General features: G+C 36.5%; 2 protein-coding genes across 5 annotated transcripts in view; both read right to left on the bottom strand.

Annotated features, from left to right (window-relative positions):
• LOC105195245 (AF4/FMR2 family member lilli) overlaps positions 1-11,001 on the bottom strand; it is a 268,074-nt gene extending 257,073 nt beyond the window's left edge. For 2 of the 4 annotated variants that reach the window (XM_026131040.2, XM_026131042.2), the window contains exon 1: positions 10,650-11,001. The gene's annotated coding sequence lies outside the window, so the exon portion shown is untranslated. The remainder of the gene's footprint in view (positions 1-10,649) is intronic. The other 2 variants (XM_026131041.2, XM_026131043.2) reach the window with 2 other exon arrangements.
• Positions 11,002-13,338: 2,337 nt separating this feature from the next.
• LOC105195359 (putative oxidoreductase GLYR1 homolog) overlaps positions 13,339-19,246 on the bottom strand; it is a 44,320-nt gene continuing 38,412 nt past the window's right edge. Inside the window, exons 8-10 of the mRNA XM_039450088.1 lie at positions 16,989-17,099; positions 16,430-16,874; positions 13,339-16,246 (exon numbers count right to left, since the gene is read on the bottom strand). Coding sequence (XP_039306022.1) covers positions 16,047-16,246; positions 16,430-16,874; positions 16,989-17,099 — 756 coding nt within the window. The 3' untranslated portion in view covers positions 13,339-16,046. The remainder of the gene's footprint in view (positions 16,247-16,429; positions 16,875-16,988; positions 17,100-19,246) is intronic.

Below are 19,246 nucleotides of genomic sequence, written 5' to 3'. Positions count from 1 at the left end.
TAGCGATATAATACACGTGACTTCGTGAAATCAAAATACTAGCGTTTAACGTTTCTAGGAAAAACCACTCAGAAAAGGAACAAAATTCAATCGAAGATTTTGGTACCGTGAAGGAAAATGAATATTGCAGAATCTTAAAGAAACTTTGCATTCTCGGATTAACGCGGATTAGTCCGTGCTTCGATCCATTCGCGCGAATTGCATTATTTCCCGGCAAGCAGGCGTTGATCGAATTTAACCGGCCCCGTTCTTGCAAATCCCGATAAAGCGTCAAGTGCAAGGCTACTTGTTTATCTTAATGTTTGCGATAAAAAAAAGCGCGTAAACAAGAAGCGCGGTGCGATAATCTCGGTGTAAACCGGTGCGATTAACAATCGCGTCTCGAGTTGGCCAGTTAAAGGTTGTTAACTGGAATAATGCAGTCGACTCTATCAATATTGAAGTATCTCAATATTTCCAAGTATCTCGAATACAAAATGCCCATCTCAATACAAATACAACACACGGACAGTTATCACAGTAATCACTCACTTGTTTTATACGTTTTTTAAACGGATTCTACTTCCCAAAATTTCATGAAAGAATCCATTAACATGCATTGTCGGTACTTTCATCAAAAACTGAATCCTCAATGAGATTTTTTACTACACGAATAGTGTAATTTAAGCGTACTCTTCAATAGTACTGTAACGAATCGATTTTTCTTGACTGAAGGTAAATGAATGTTTTAGTAACAGCTGGCGTGATCTAAAGAACGAGCGGCTTTTATAGAAAGCAGAGTGGAGAAAAGTTAAAATGTTTTCCAGGTTTGTTCAACATAGCGAAAACATTATCTTAAAATGTTACCAAAGATGTTTACAATCATTTGCGAAAAATAGAAACAATTTGACAACTAAATTTCTAGCGTCCCGCAAGAGTCCCTCTAAAAAAAATTCTATACGTCTATGAAAATAAATTATTCCATTTGTTCTTGTAAATAAAAGGAAGGAATGGAAAAGCGTCTCTTTTTCGTCAAAATTAAACGCTTGAGAATAAACTTTTACCTAAGCGCTGCGACAATTCACAACGGCGCGGAACTAAACGGGATAACGAAGGACGCGTAAGAAGCGTTACGACCGTCAGGAATCTTTCCCGTTACGACACTCCGTGTCATAAACCGTAATTATTCCTTTCTCCCACAGCTTCTGCCGCCTCCTCGTCTCTATGCACTTTCACCGCGTGCGTCTTCTTCCTCTCCGCTTCGCTCCCGAAGAATCCACGCTCGCACGTTCGAGAGTTACCGTTCTCGCGATATGGAGAGTACCCGTGATCGACTTCATCTGCGTTTCGATCAACGTGACGAGATTCGTCGGCGCGAATCGTGTCGGACTTATAAGCTTTACAACTTTCAAGATTTTCAGAGATTTGTGATTTTTAAAAACCGCAACTTGGGAATACTGTTACGAAACAAACTTTCGTTAATCTCGATTTCTGAAAAGATCAACGTATCGAAAGGTCTAAAAAAAAATTTCCCCGAAAATCTCAAAGCAATCTCTACGTATTAAGCCTTGCATGTTCAGATTCACACGTTTCGGATCGAATAGAATACTCGATAATTTTGGGTTACTCAAAGAAGTATCAATAATTTGCTTTAAAGATAGGGCGAGTATACCATCGATTAGGGAAAAAGGGAAGCGACGTAACAGCAAAAGCGACCCCAATTCAAGGCTCGTAAATCCTAATAACCGATAACTTTCGAGTAGCCGATAAGTACACCTTAAAGGAAACGATTCGGAAATGCGTAAATTACACGGACGGTCTCCGAGGAGGGGAGGGGGCGGTCTGCAATTTGCGCCTTGGGGAAAAAGACAATCCCGAAAATCGCGAAAAAGAGAGAGTTCTCAAAAAAACATAAAGTAAAAAAAAATAATGTCGAAAGTCGCGAAAAGGAGAGAACCCCGAAAGTCGTGGAAAAACAATAGGAGAGTCCCGAAAGTTGCGATAAAGAGAGTTTCGAAAGTCGCGAAGAAGAAAGATAGACTCCCCGAAATTCGTAGAAAAAGAAAAAGACTTCTCAAAAGTTGATGTGAAAAAGGAAAAAGAGAGTCCCAAAGTTGCAAAAAAGAAAAAATTTTCTGAAAGTTGTAAAAAAAGGAAGAAAAAAATCCCGAAAATCACGAAAAAAAAAAGGAGAAAACCCCCGAAAGAAAAGGAAACTCCCGAAAGTCGCGGAAAAGGAAAAAGAGAGTCCTTCGCAAATTGAGAAAGAAGAGAAATATTTCGAAGGACGAGCGGACGGGCGCGTGTTGAAAGTTACATCGCAATAATGAGGGAAACATATGCGCGCGCGGCCGTACGCGGAGCGCTGCGAGCAGCGAGATCCTTTTACATGAACCGGTTAATACACGCGCCGTTCTCACCAAAGTCGAAAGTATCCGGCGTTACAAGGGCAAACGACCTACTCGAGTCGAGAGTCGCTGACATTTTCGCGAAGTCGCGATTTGTTTTAAACGGCCGGCGGCGCTCCGCGCTCCGCGCTCCGGCGCGGCGACCCTTCTTCGCTCTCCCCCGCCGCCAGCTCGAATTGAAATCCGATTTAATGCCATGCAAATTTATCGCGATGCGACTTAAGCGGGCCGTCGATCGGATACATTACCCTATTTTCCACGGCAGAGCACCGCGCTGTTATTTTCACCGACTGTTAACGAGTGCTTTGCGCTTTTTGCGTAATACCTCGTGAAAGAAGCAATCTCCGTGCACTCGATGCCGCGAGATCTTTTCGATTGTAATTTTTCCTTAACGCACAAGTCGCATTTCGCGTTTCGCAAAGTACATTTATCTTTCCTTTTTTTAACGAAAGAAACGTGCAAATTTAATAAAACTGCGTTAAACGAAAAAGAAAACGTTGTAAAAGAATATTTGTTGATTTTACAAAAAAAAAAGACTCGTCCTTCCTCAGCTTTCTTTCGATTCGAAATATTTCTTCTTTCTCCAGAACGAGCAATCGAGTAGATTTACGCGCGACTCTTCCTCGAATTAGATTTTTCGTTCTCGCCGTCTTTCAAAGGAGATGCAATTAAAATTCATATTTACGTATGCATGAAAACATCACTATCGATTAATGTCGGCCAGACGGAATTCAATTCTGTAGCGTACCGACGACGATTTTCGGTTACATTTTGCATATTTCGTCCCATATGTCAGACCTTCACTTGTTGCGCAAACGAAAACTGGCAGAGGGTAAAAAGAAAGAGAGTCGAGGCGAGCATTAAATGCACGCTGGAAAATCAGTACCGTAAGCGGTCTACTTCTCTCTTTCTCTCTTTTTCTCTCGTTCCCTCTCTACTAAAAGAAAACCGCTCCGGAATCCACGCCTTGGAATGCACGACGAGACTCGACTTGTTAGCACAGGCGCAACCTGTCCACCTAACCGATTTCCCCGCGCAGCCTCGTCGAATTTCCCCTGAACGTTCGTTAGACCCATTTAATAACATCTGCGTACGTTTATTAATAATTTAATAACTACAATTAACAATTAAATATTCTTTGATACAATAATGCCTGCGTCCAGCTCGCAATTCAATAATTATAATTAGTAATCAAATACTCTTCGGTTTAATAATGTCTCTGTATTATCAGTAATTTGATAATTGAAACGTGTCAAAGTATCGCAAGAGTGTCAGTATCGGCGGTGCTCGTTTTATCGAGTTAATGAGTTGTGCGTTATGCAATATTAAACCAAAAAAGAAAGCACGTCCTGCTAATATTCGCTAATATTCAACATACCACACGTCAATTGTATTTCGCAATTTAATGATTAACGCATATATTATTATTCAATCGCAGATATCGTAAAACTAATTTATTCTTATCGCGTGTTTTATAAACCCTCCTTTCTCAAACCTTTTCGTCGTAAAAAAAAAAGAAAGAAAAAAATAATAATTCGAGGAAAATGACGCAATTTCTCCAGGATCGCGTTCGAATTCGCTTAGAGCAAGACACGATGCGTCGCGAACGCACGATCGAAATCGTTCGGCCAGCAAGGGTTAATCTCCAGGGAATACTCGAGCAAGAGGTGAATTTTCTGCCTCGGCTTTACGGAAAGAGTGGGACTCGTCGACTCGACTGGACTCGACGTCGACACGACGCGACGTCGCCATCGTAATCTTGTCCACGCTATTTCCCCACACAGGCAGCTCCGTGCCTCTCTCACTCTTCGCCGAGATCGCCTCATCGACCGATACCTCACACGGACACGCGCGTTACGCTCACGGACGTGACTACGTCCGCAAAGTATCGTCAACACAGCGAACATTTTGTTGTTTCAATAAAACAGCTTTGTCATGGCACGGTCAATAGGATACTTCCGTTGGATTCAATGAAATTACAGGAGAATCTCCATTATACAGTCTGATTGGGAGATACAAGCGTTCGAATAGGTTTTTGAAAAATAAAATCTTTTCGGATGGAAGAATCATGCTTTTCGTATCGAGAGAATTCATTTTTCACTTACTCCACATTTCTTTTAGAAAGAGTAATAAAAAAGGCAATTAATAAAATTATTAATTTTATTAAAATTCATCCTATTGACTAACACATTTAACTGCTTTCTTTATTATACCAAAAAATTTTATACAGTTTTTAAATAGAGTTATTGTGCTCCGAAGAGATTTCTTTTCTTATTCCAGCCAATCTTTTAGAAATCAGCATAAATTTGTAAAATTAAAAGAATTCGGAAACGACAGATACATAGAACACTGCATACAAATAATATAAAAATGAAAATTTCGTAAATTTCTGCGTTTATGAATGAATAGGCGAAAAAAAAAAAAAAAAGCTTTAAAACATTGATCATTTTTGACAATATTTCAAAATTATGCAGTAAAATATCGTCTGAAGATTTTTATTACCAAGAAAAATTTTAAATATCATTTTTATATTATAAAAAAATTTAACAATTTTTTCTTAAGAAAAATATTTAAAAATCAACAGTTTTTAGCGAGCAATAAAAAACTTTCCAAAAATTAAAAATCAAAAGTATAAGCAGTAAGATTAGATAGACAGTACGATGAGGACCAATATCATAGAGATAATTTTGGTCCTCATTTAATTGTTGATCAATTAAAAGAACTTAAAAATTTTCTGATTTCTGAATGTTAGGTACAAAGACCTTTTTGTATTTGCGTTAAAACCGGTATTTGAAAAACGTCGATGTAAAATTGAAACAAAATTGTTTACTGTATATTTAACGTTGGAAATTGGAGATCCGCGATAAATGCGATCGCTCTTTGACATGGGATCTAGAATGAAAATGGATTATTCGCGTTCGAAGAATCAAAATAGATGAGACGTTGTTTACTCGGAATATAATAATCGAAATTCGAGAATTAAATACGCGATGGTTTTGCGAGGCTGAAATGTCGCAACGTTCGAAATGGAGCGAGAAGTCTCGCACGCGCGCATGGAATTTACCCTTTTCCCTTCCGTGTCTCATAATTCGGCCGGGCCAATTTAAAGTGTATCGATCCGGAATTGACGCCGGCCGTTTCGAGACGCCATGTAGATGAGAGCTATCGGCCGCCGGGAGTCGCCGCAAACGGGATTTCCGAGATCTCTTCGCGTGTCGCGAGCGAAACGTGCCTCCGTCTCGCATTGGCGGGCATGCGGGCCGCGCTCCGTTTTCTCGCCGTGAGCGAGACCGCGAGAATAAAAGGCGAGGATGCGCGTATTACGAAAAGGACACGCCTATCGCGGGAGATATGGGTACGAGATACAGGTGTGCGCGAGAGAGGCGACGAACGCCTTGACCCTTTAATCGCGAGCGCTCGTGCGGAATCGCGAAATTGTCAACGAGCAAAGCGGCGGCGCGCGTTGCCGCAACGACAATTACAATACAGTGCTCTGGCTTATTTTCGTGCTAATCGGTAAAAGACGACGACCTAAATCGACGAGGCGCGCCTTAATTGCTTGCTTAGAATTCCATTCGCTTCTTTATCGCACGAACGTCTCAATTATCGCTGATTATACACGCCGTGACGAAGGACACATAAAAGATCGAAGATAAATACATCTTTTGTTTAACTAAAGTTTCGAGAAAAATAATTCCGTGTACGAAGATCTTTATCGGGTGTACCCCGGGCGCATTTGCTATACATCTTGTATGTACATCAACGGTATCCGCGATTGAAGGCTCATTGTCAGTATTTATTTAATGAACAATTTCTGAAAAATGCGTCACCTTGATTTAAAAAGAAACTTGTGCCAGAGGCACAATGAGGATACACTCAGAGAAAAGTTTCTTCGAGTAAAAAGAAAAAAAAAAAATTCTTTGAATTAAAGAAATTTGAGTATTATCATGCGATTAAAGAAAATCTTTGATTTGAAGAAAATTTTGGTCGCTCCTTTTATTAAAATTAAAGTAATAGTTTAGTGTTGCAATGCAAACCTTTTTTGTAAATGTATTTGTTTAAATTAAACAAATTACTTATTTAATTAAAAAAAAAGCTAACACCGTCACTTTTCAAAATTAAATAAATTTTTATTTTTCTCCGTATTTTCATTTCGACTTGAAATTAAAAAAAACAATTTAAACATAACTTTTCTCTGGATGCACGCATGCAAGCTAAACTCAGCCTCAGGATATCTTCGCTAATGTTGGCGTCGTGACACACATTAGTATAAATCAATGTTACATCACGTCCCTCTATTAATTTCTCATACCATTGCTGGTAGCCAATTCGAGGAGCCGGAAACCGATCCAACAGACAAATCCCCTATTATTATCCCACCCGCGTGGGATTCTCAACGGCAGCGTATGCACTTATATTCGCGCGAAGTCGTCGCGTCTCGTGTGCACGGTGCGGCGCGGAGAGGATGGCTAATTCTCGGTTGCGTCGGAAACGCCGCGCCGTCTAGAAAGTAACGCTCCACATCGACGACCTTGTTCCTAGGATCTACATGCCGCTGCTGCCGCCGCCTGCACGCATGCAAGCTAAACTCGGCCTCGTCTCGGTGCGGTGCGGTGCGGAGCGGCGTGGCACAACGCGTATCCGCGACCGATCGGCCGCTTTCGGGTTTCTCTCTCTCTCTCTCTCTCTCTCTCTCTCTCTGAGATAACGCGGCGGATGTCGACGACGGAGCGATCAGGGCGTTTCTCTGGATGCAAGGACGAACCCCAAATCTCCTATCGAGATTAGAGTTCCCAGTAATAGTAAAAGTTTGGATATCATACGGCATTGAACCACACTCCGTGCCACGCCAATTTTAGATAAATAACTAGTCCAGCCACGTGTCAATCCATGCAGGTCAAGGCATTTTTGTTTACGTTTCGTTATTATATTTAGCGATTAAAATGCAAATACGTAGAAAAGATTCTTGAAGTAAGAAAGCTACGTATTTTGCAAGTCTTTCTAACACGTTTTTTTTTCAACACGTTTTGGGGATTTGAAGACCCAAGCAAATTTTCAATTTTGAATTATTCTGCCTCAAATTCGGACACGTACAAAAGAAGTGAAAAACGTTTTGGATCAACCAACTGTAAAATCGTATTCTTCTGGTATTGTAAAAGTACCAGAACTTTCTCAGATTTTTTTTTTAGAGAGCTCAAGAACTCTTCAAAACTATGAGGCACCACCATTAGAAAAAAAGAATTGATAAAGTGTTTCAATAAACTGATTATATCAGTGATTACTAGTTAATTGATGAAATATTATCAATTACTGATATAGTAATCAGTAGTTTATTGAAACACTTATAAGTCTTTTTTCAAGGGCAGTGACCCGGTTAGAGTAAGAAAGCAGCAAGAAAAACGTTAGAGAATTAATAGATAAGAATTCCTTATCGTTCTTTTCTAAAATGTTTAAAAATTCATTAAAAAGAAGTCTTAGTTCCCAAAAAAAGGTAAAAAAAATTGTCATTAATCAAAAATGTTCAAAAGGCATGCAAAGTATATGTGTGTACAGCCTTCTTACTTCAAGGGTACAATTTTTTTGTGTAGTTGTGTAAATGTAGTTTTTATGAAATATATTTTACTAATAATAATAAACGCAGACAAAAATGCCTTGAGTCACGTGGACCGACACGGTATGATGAACAAGTCATCTAAAATTAGCAGAATAATTACATCGTTATAATTTCACATAATACAGTGTAATGTTTGATACTCAAAACGTTACATCGTGATATTTAAATAATGGATGAAACGATAGCAAAAAGTGGCTCGAAGAATTAATTTAATCTCAAACTATATGTATGTTTCGAAAATTAGTATTTATAATTTTTATTAGTCTGCTTTTTAATCGACAAAAAACAGCATTGCGTTCCAATAAAATTCTCAATATTGTTTAATTCCATTTCTTTTCATAATTGTGAAAAAAAATTAGTTCTAGAGCAAACTTCATATAATTTCATCTTACTTATATAATCCTTCTTAAAATTAAGAATATGATAATTAAGAATATCTGCCATTAATTTATCTTTTAAAAGAATTCCCTTTGAAGTTAAGAAAATTATCTGGATGCTTATTTTGGAGGAAATTATTATAAAAATACGACGAAAATTTTCAAGTTGAGAAAACAATATTTTCAGAGTTGTTATAAAGAGGAAGGCCTACGTACAAATTGCGTGATACATAATTAAAATTTGTTGTATCAGAAAGATGTGAACTCGTTTCATTTTCATTTTAAAAATTTATACTCAATTTCATATCACATTTAATTTATATACATATATTCAGTATCGTAAGATATCTGACTACAAGTATGTAATCACTGTATTTAAATACTTTTGTATATTTACTTTGTAACTTTTTCAAAATTACTTTTTAATTAACTATCACTGTAACTAGTTACATTCTATTTTGTATCTTATTTAAAATAACATTTTAGATATGTAAAAGCAGGATAGAGTAATATGTTAATATATATTTCCATTAAATTAAATTAAAATTAATGGTTTATAAAATTAATTTAGTTAAAAGTTACATGAACAAAAAAACTGACTCAAATAAAAGTTACGTTAAAATTAAATTAATTTTGAAAAGTATTATTCATGTTAAATTAAAAATTCAAAATTTTTATAAGTTAGATTACTTAATCACAATATAAATCATCAAACAAATTTTTAACATTTTATTTATAAATTAAGTTTATATGAAATAGCAAAGATATTGTTATTTAAGTAAAAATATATATTCTTTTTTAATTTTTAATTTACTCACAGATAAATTAACTTAGGAAAAAAGTTAATAATTTAAAGTTTGTATTTCAAAAATAATTAGTTAAAATTAAAAATTAAATTATTTAAAAATTACTAAGTTAAGTTAAAAGTTATTAATTTTTTTAACTTTAATATTTAACTTTTATCTTTTCAACTAGTTACTACTCAATCCTTCATAAAACTATAGTATAGACATAGTATAGTAAAATTTATAGTATAGATAATTATATAGGGTATAGATAAAACATACTTTCCAATATTACAATAAAAAAACAAGATTGATGTAGAAAATAATATTCAAATGGATATTAAGTAGTCTTTATCATCTCTATCACTAACATTCATATTCTTATCATTCGTATTATCTATTATGCATTGTAGAATATCTAGATTTATTGTTTAAATAAATAAATCTGTATCTAGTTAGTCATAGAAAATGTTCATCTGTACATTGAGAATAAAAGTTGTTAACTTGACTAAATTTTTCAACTTGATTGCACTTCTTCAATTCAAGTATTTTCGTATTTAAATTAAGTGTGTAAATAAAATTCAACTGAAATTCAAATATACATTTTATATATTTTGTCAAATCAAATACATAAATACATGAACTGAAAAAATTTAATCGAGTTAAAAAATTTAATCAACAATTTTTTCCCAGCGTAATTATATTTTTCTTCAACTGTATCTCATTATTTTAAAACATGTATCACAACACTGCATATATTTGTAATACATTAAAATATCGCTTGTATATCGATTCTTATCGATTACATATGGCGGAATAATCGAAAATTACCGCTCGGTGTTCCAACTTTTACTCAAGGAACTCTACGACGGACGAAAGTAATCCTGACGGTGCTGTAATTACCGTCGAAAAATCCCTACGTACGAGAATCCCCGTCTCGCGTCTCGAAGTCGAGATCGACGCTCCGATGTGCCACGCGTAACGCAAAAGTGACCCCCTTTCATTCGCGACGACGATGGGAACGGACCCGATGGAAATCAACGATCACGTATTCGTTTCGTCGTTCACGCAACGCTATTTTGTTTCAGCTAACCTGACTTCGGTCGAAAAGCGCGATCCGAACATCTGTCTCTTGTAGAAAAGGTCGAAACCGAGTTTTCATGTTTCCGTGCGAACCGAGGCAAACCTGTGACGTCATCGATCGCTCTCGATCCGAACCCGCTTCGGCCGCGTGTGTTTATGTGTGCCAGTAGTACGCAATAAGCGGCACACACAGATGGATGAATGAGGGGAGGACTCCTGTGTTCGACACATATAGTATAAACACACATGAACAAGCGCGGAATGTACCTTCGCGAGTTTATAAGCGCGTCCGCGTTGACACCGAAATTCCGAACTCGAGGAAATCGAGACTACTACCACGCCGGCGGGCCCGAGTTTCCCTCGAGCGGTGCACGCGCGCGCGCGCGCTGCGCAATACGCGTACCTTGAGACAAATGTGGTTTTTTTTCCCTTTCTCCAACGAAGCTTCTCTCCACCGGACGCAGCCACGGCTAAAAATGACAGTCGGTGTGACAGTTCCGCACACGTGGAGCGAATAAATACACGGCGCAACACGTGTGCACCCCGTGCGTTCGTATCACGCATGTACGCACGGTGGTGATGTGCGTACGCGACGTAGCCGCGCACCGTGTGTGCGTGTGTGTGTGTTTATGTATTTATGTATGTGTGTGCGTGAGGGTGCGTGCGTGTGTAATCAAGCGCGCGGTCGCGCGCGCGGAAGCGAGGACACGTAAAAACAACACGGCGGAGCGGCGCGTGCACAGTCGCGGCTGTACTGATCGTGGGGGTCGAGCCACAGGTGTCATCTGACGGCAGCCGAGCCTCCCGTTCCTCTCGCCCGCCGCTGCTACGTCACTGCCCCCGCCCGCTCCCCTTCGTCGACGCGGCGCGGCGGGCCCGGTCGCCCCTTCCTCGCGGTAGATACGCGTGGAGGCGGTTCTGCCGCTCCTTACGTCGAGAGTACGCGCGCGTGCGTTGATGTAAATTTTTTTTTTTTTACGGAATAGAGAATTTTAGGAGAGGGACGTGCGCTAACGAAAGATTATTTGCACATGTAACTCGATGATAAATTAATTGAAATCTGTTTAAAAAATTGATTAAAGAATGTGATGCTTAAGTTAATGAAAACTTGTACATGTAGCTTTTCTAAGCCGGAAAAATTATTGCGAAAACAGTCTTTAGAAATGAAAATCAGTGACAAATGTATTACATACATTTTGTTTGACTATCCCACATAAACAAAAATATTTATTTATTTTAAAAAATATTTTTAATTTGGCAGGTTGTAACATAATCAGAGAAAAGTTTCTTTAAGTCAAAAAATATTTAATAAAAAAAAATTGTGCATTTCTATACAATAAAAAAAGTTTCGTTAATTTGAAGAAATTTTTTTGATTGTTCTTTTCATTATAATAAAAAAAAAAAAAAAAAAAAAATAGTTTGATTATGCAAATCTTTTTTTAAGTGAAAGAAATTTTTTAAATCAGGACAATTAAATTATTTCTTACATTAAAAATAATTTTTTTTAAAGTTTAAATTTCTGAAGATGTCTCGAAGATATCTTAAAAATTTTAAAGAGGCATGTAATAAATATTTTAACAACATACGTCTTTTGAAACTTCTACACACGTTGAGTCACGATATTATCGAATTAATTTTCATTATTTTAACAAATATGAAAAAATTCTTCAATGATTTTTGCATATATTTTAACAACTTTAAAAAGTATTTGTATGGTTGTTTATTAAAGAAAAATTGTAACAGAATAAAACAGTATCGCATATACAAAGTGTTAGAAATATATTTTAGATATCTTCCAGATGTCTATAAATATCTTTTAAAAATTTTACAAAAATACAAATATTTTCAAAGTTATAAAAATAATTGATTTTTTGATCGTATTACCTAATATTTATTGTTTTATTTAATCTGAATCAAGAGACTTGTCACTTGTTCATTTTCATATTTTTCTAAAATGAGATTTCGTAATATTATATTTAATAGCATTTCAAATTAATCACAGTCCTAATTTTAAAATACATTTTTAGAACTGTTATTTCAATTTCCGAAATACGCTATTAGAATATTGCGTTGCTTAAGCACAATTTGAAGCGTACGTAAAAACTTGAACTGAAGTTCAAGTTTGGATAGTTTTTATTTCTCGAACAGAACGATGAGATCACAATGATTGATTCTCAATAATTCTTTGGACAGTTCGAACAAAGGAAAACTCGCAAAAAAGGGAACAAAAATAATATCAAAACCGTAAACAAAAATAACAAGCTTTTGCTTTTTATCTTCTTTTATCAAATACATCAATCAATTCAAATCGAATAGGATCTGTATCTAATATATGTATCTTTGAAACATTTTCCAACTCAAGTAGGCTATTCAGATTATTCATCAAAATTTCAAGCACCGAGCGTAATTTGGTTATCTGCAGTGAATTTTCAGCAGATTTGTAAAAAAAAATAATTTTAATCTAAATTATTCTTCGAGTGTGTCCAATAAAAAAAAATTGCCATTGATACGTTACTATTAAAGTTGATTTTTTTTTAAATTCATGCCTATAATATGTGTAATAAATACTTTGTATCAATTTCCCTTTCAAGATTTAATTTTAACGTTAAAATAGCGCACTATGTAAAACACGTCTTAAAAAATCCAGCCAAGAGACTCTTATTGTTAGAAACATAAAATGAAATAGTTGTTTCGAAATGCAATTTTCCACATAATGAAAATCCAAATATACAACGCTTTAAAGCTTAAAAATTTCTATAAATCATTAAAATATATACAAAATCTAAATTGTAGGCGTATCCGACTGGACGTTTAATACTTTGACTGCCAAGCTAATTTCGGCATTAAACTTAAGAAATCTAGTGTATTATCTTTACAAAATTTATATTGTTTTTCTTACATAAAATTAGTCTTAATTTGATTAATAAAACCATCCAAATACGACACATTTGCTAAATTAATTGCTCAGGAGCAAAACTAAATAATAATGATAATGATAATGATTATAAATCAAATTATTCGACAATACAGACAAAGGAGTCACTGCTTGAACAAAAATACAATTTCTGACTCACAGGTACAGAACAAATAAATTTCATAGGTCAAATAGATATTTATTCAAAAACCATAGTGTATCCATGACAAAACATATAACGTCTGATACCGACGTAACGCGCATAATGTATACTCTCATTCATTCGCTCGCACTCACACTAATTACTCCCACATTATGTTCTTTACTGTTTTTTTTTCCTGTTTTCTTTTTAAGTAAACTTAATATTTACTAATAATATATCTTCCTTTATGCTTGTTTTCTTATACAGTAGAATATATTTTCTTCTATCTTCACCTCACATGTTGCAGATTCATACACATACGATTTGCCATTGTAATGTTGTTATTTAACTGTTGATTGTGTACGTGTCTAATTAGATGTTGTCGCACGTGATATGGCGCCAAGCCACTGTTATTTCAGCTATACGCTATACGCAATTTCCCGCTTATATAAATTTAAGATCTGTGTCGAGTAAACGACACAATTTTCCGTTCAATTTCGAGATTTTGTCGTAGATAAAAGGGCAGATAATCTTATCTGTCGCCTAAAAGAAAAAGGTTAATTTCTCAACATAGGAATAATTTTGCTTTAATTCTTCGCTGAAATTTTTTATTTCTCTAAATTTTTTTTCCCATAAAAGTTATAATTAAACATTAAACGCTAGATTTTAACTCGCAGTGTAAAAAGACAATATATTGTTGAAGCAATTTAGAAAATAAATTTGCGCATTTCTATCGGAACAATCAATAATCACAATTTTCATATCGCTAGGCTCTGTAATAATTACTGATAATTGTTAAACATCTAAAAAATTTATGTTCAACAATTATTACAAAAGATCTATTATTGTTTGGCAAAACTTCTCGTAAAACTGAATAGAGAGGATACAAATTTATTTCGGCGTGAAGAAATTGACTTTTCTAAAATTTTATCTTAAAATGTAACTAAAATATTTCTTTGCACATTAATTTTTTAGTTTCTTAACCAAAAATCTCTAATCGCAATTCTCTCATGATTCTCGATTTCGTCGCGCGTCGTCCACGAAATCACTTTCCTGGGAAAACGGAAACGTCTCGCTCATTCACTTTTCTCTTCTTGCAAGAGAATTTTCTTCTCACGGAGATCATGTGCTCGTACGAGAAAGTACGTTATCGTGGTAGCTGTCTCGAGGATCGTTCCGAGAAGTCGAACACGCAATGCTCAATGTGAATAAACTTCCGTATACTAAAAACAAATTATGCTAGGGTTTGGGAAAGTGATCCGCAACAATTCATCAATATACATTTTTATTTAGGTTTTATAATGTTCGGCTCGTAACTTCAATTTTGAAATTTCTCTTTTCAAAGCTATGGAATGACTAAAAGTACAAAATATATCTGTAGATATACAGATTTCTGCTGCTGTTTTCAAGGCCAAGCCTTTGAGAGCTAGCATATAATTGAATACATGAAGACGCAACATATAATATACATACATCTGTAAATATTCTTTTCAGTTCTTCATTAATTTATAACGCGCTGCTTGTCGGTCTGTCAATCAACAGCAGCATCGGTAAAAGTGAGCCGAGTTAGCGAGCACAAACGTAACATCTATTCTTTTTCAATTCAGATTCAGACATCAAACTCCGCGACGATTTCAGAAGGATTTTTCTGCACGAACGATACTGTCTGTGATCTTTTGCCTTATATCTTCAGAAAAATAGTTAATCAATCTTTCAGTTAAATCTGCTAAGTTACTAATAAACAGCGCGAGATAAAATATGCGTCTGTTCGTTGTACAGTGCGATATACAAAATCAAGAAAACTAATGAAAATAAAAGTGCGCCTATAAAATGGTCCATTAAAAGCTATTCTTCAAATTCGTAAAGAAGACGAAATTATGCGAGGAAGGTTCAGTTCCCTTACCGTCATCATCGCTTCGATTAGCCACACGCTTTTATAGTTGTATTTCAACTTTACAATTGTGCCACGTAAAGCGTGCGGTCTCTACGTTTTTCCGTGGCTACTGTCACTATCGTCTGCAATCTCATGTTCGTGGTCGAGCTCGTCAATCTCCCGGTCGTTGAGGTAAATCTCACACGCCGATACAATGTATCGTTTATCATGAAGCCACTTTCAATGCGGCTGTTTCGTATGTCATTAAGCCTTTCCCTTCAATCGGTAGCGTAAGGCACATTTTTTTTCAACACATTCCGAATCTGTCGAAACTGAGCCGAGTGGGCATCTCGCGGGTGATTGAAATCGAAACGCGACTCGGAAGCTCAACTGTTAATCAAACCGACGCTATTCCTCCGTTCGCGCGCGAAGAAAAATATTTCTTCGATTGGCAAGCGCGTGAAGAGCTATCTCGCAATGCCATTAAAAAAAGAATATTGCCGTAGACAATAATTCAAATCTTCATTGTCGTAATGTATGAGAAATAAAAATAATTCTATAAAATGCTATAAAATTTTTCTTCGCAACGCACGTCGATAAAGCTGTTCTACGATTTACTATAATTTTTTTCTTTATTGCATCCTTCATTTTCTACCTTCCATAAAATCTCACAAATGTTTATAAAATTGACGGCGTGTATATCTTTTGAAATCGTCGACCTATAGCAAACAAAAAAATATACATTTGATGTATGCAGCAATGTTCTTTCTTTTTCTCTCTTTTTCTCATTCTCTTAGCGGCGGGAAACAACGTCAGGTATTGCAATAAATATGAAGAAGCTCGGTGACAATAACACGAAGCGCATGCTGCGTTAGAACCTGGCCCTAATATAAACGGCCGAGGCGTCGTGTTCGCCATATCCAAGACGCTTTGCGTGTTTATACACTTCGTTCGCCGCGGCAGCCAGCGGTAAAGGTTGCTCCAACTGGTCACTCATGCCTAATGACAATCGCAGGTCCTTTTGCATATGCTGCAGCGGTAGCTGAGTTGGGAAACCACCTTCGATAATCGCTGCGAAGCAGAATATTAAGGATAATATTAACTGCAAGTCCGAGGTAGAATGTTGATTCTCAATTAATTTTAACGAGTCTCAGAACATACAATCATTAGAATGATTATGTTATTAAAATCAAAATAACAGATTTACTAGAAAGAGCACTAGTTGTTGAATAGTTGGCTGAAATTGACGTCTACCTTTGCCTTTTTCAAGAATTGCCGGACACGCCAAAGATGTCAACTCCAGAACTTCCAAAACGTCTTTCTGTTGGAGTCCAGCACGATCGGCAAGTGCCATACTCTCGGCCAGAGCTGCGAGAGTGACGCCAGCCATCAACTGAAGTACCAGATTCATCTTGGAAGCATTTCCGACTTCGCCAAGGTAAAAGCTATTCTTGCCCATTGCCTCGAAGCAAGATTGACATTCGTCGAAGAGCGACCGATCTCCGGCAGCAAGAATAACAAGAGTACCTTCTTGCGCTTGTGTTTTACTCCCCTGTACCTGAGCCTCAAGGTAGCGGCCACCCTTGCCGTTTATCGCCTCGGCAATGTCTTGCGATGTTTCCGCGTCAATGCCAGTCATTTCGACATAGCTCTTCTCAGATGATATTTCCATTAGAACACCGCAGTTACCAAAAACCATCTAGAAAAAAGTTCAACGTAGAAAATATACGAGCATATTCCCGTCAATTTTAATACAATGAGAACTATGTCGCAGAATAAAATAAATTATTTTAACAGAAAAATTTCAACTTACATCCTTTGCTGCCTGAGGATCAGCTACGCATGAAAAGGTGATATCAGCAGCGAGGACGACATCAGATGGGGTCAATCCTTGCTCAGCTCCTGCTTTCACGAAATCTGTGCACTGGAAAAAAAATATACAAAGTGCAATTAATTATATTGATCTCTCGATTGTCCGCATCTCACAATTTCAAAATCTAGCTTACGAAAGTTTTAGAACTAAAAACTTTTTAAAAAACTAAAGCCAGAGATATACAGAATTAAAATATAATTCTATTAAATTTAGAAAGACGCTATAAATTAGATTAAACATTCAAAAACACTATTTTATGTTAGCTGTTTACTAGACAAAATTTGAATATCGTATAACTTTTATTATATCGGAAACATATAACATCAGGAATTGAAACGTCTTTAAATATTTCTATAGCATTATTGATAAATTATTTTACATATTAATTATATGTATATATTAAATACGTAATATATTTTAATATAAATATTAGAGTATTATATATTTTTAAATTATAATTTTCTTCTTATATATACATATATATATATATATATATATACATATAATTAAATAATAATTATATAATACAAAATAATTATACATAATTACGTATTATATAATTAAATTTCTATATATTAGTATATACATAATTTTTATATATACAATATAACTAGTATTTTGTATATTATGCATTAATTAATTAATTAGAAATTGTATACATATGCGCTTCTGACGAAATTCAGTATCGTGGCGTCATCTAACGCGAGACATTGCAGTTACCTGCTAATGCCACTCGGTGCCGGCAGATGGCGGCACCGCGCGGAGCCACGCGCGCTGTTTCGCGCGTTGCATATGCTGCGAGAAGAATGCGTTTCTCGGCACGCCGGCCACATCAGCAAACGACGCCATTGCTGCTAAGAGACGAGTTTCCTCGGAATTCCCACACACATACACCCTCGTTCGCAAATTCTCGCGCAGGATCTCGGCGAGGAGCTCGACGAGGATTCCGCGGGAGAATTCGCGAACGAGGGTGTGTATGTAGGAAGTCCTGCGGAAACTTCGCGATGCTTCCCTCCTGGCTCCCATTATCTCAACCGTGACGAAGATGGCGGACGGATGGGCCGCGTGCTAGTCGTTTTAATGCCAGAACGCTTTCGCTCTTCTTGAGGCAAACTGTTTCCAGGCGTGTCGGTCTCCCACGTAGGCGATCTCCCACGAGGTGGCTTTTCATCGAGGACAAGGCCAACGAAAAGCCACCGCGTGTCGCCGTGTCGACGATTTCATCGAATTTGTTTCGTCATGTGGCTATCGTCGCCACGACGCATTCTTTTTTCTCTCTCCGAAACCGCTACGGCGATGCTGGCTCTCGTCGGCATCGGCAAAATTTACGCATCCAACCGCCCGTTACTACGCGTCTATTATATTGAGAGGGAAAATATAACATTGATACAACATCACTGTACAGCGTTTCAGGATACGACTCATTTCAGTGGCGAGCATCGATCATTTTTAAGTGCTCGCACTGGTATTGTAGCGGCGAGGGCACGTTGCAAAAGACGCAGTCTTAGAATGGCGACGATCGTTAAGTCATCAACGCCGTAAGGATCATCGTGAACGGCTATGATCGCATGCAAGACCTCGGGCGTTCGCTCGGGTTCTTCCGACATCATAAATGCTAACAATGTTACATCATTATTTCCCCGCTCAATAATATAAATGTAATATATGTTGTATGTAACGGTTGCGAGTAGAAAATTCAAGATGTTTATTCCAATTTTGTGAAATTACTTGAGAATTCTCGGAATTTTTCAAGAATTTTGTTTGAAATTTCAGATAAGATTAGTTTCAAAAGTAAAATTTCAAGAGTTTTCCAGAGTCCAAATTCTATAAAAATTAACGAATTTAAAGAATAAAAAAATTAATTCCTTGAAAATTCCAGGCTTTGGTGATTTTTTCTGGTAGAGTAAACATCCTGGAAATTAGAATATTGATACAAGACTGTTGTTAATCATTCACTGGAATAGAATGACTCAGAGACGAAGCATTTAAGCGTATCTCTCGGAACGGAAGAGAGAGATGAATAAATGAAACTTCACTCTAAAATTCTATTCCTTCGAGCCTGATATTTTCATGCCAAAGATGATTACTAAGGAGATGATTGAAACGCAAGAAAAATGACAGATGATCCTTCAATACAAGAAGTATATCGTTTTAAAAAAGCATTAATGTTCCTGTGAACCTGAACAGATATGTCTGTT

The sequence above is a fragment of the Solenopsis invicta genome, chromosome 5 (genome assembly GCF_016802725.1).
Source record: "Solenopsis invicta isolate M01_SB chromosome 5, UNIL_Sinv_3.0, whole genome shotgun sequence".
Taxonomy (NCBI): Eukaryota; Metazoa; Arthropoda; class Insecta; order Hymenoptera; family Formicidae; genus Solenopsis; species Solenopsis invicta.
Note: the sequence above shows the minus strand (reverse complement) of the source record. Positions and strands in the feature narration are given on the sequence as shown.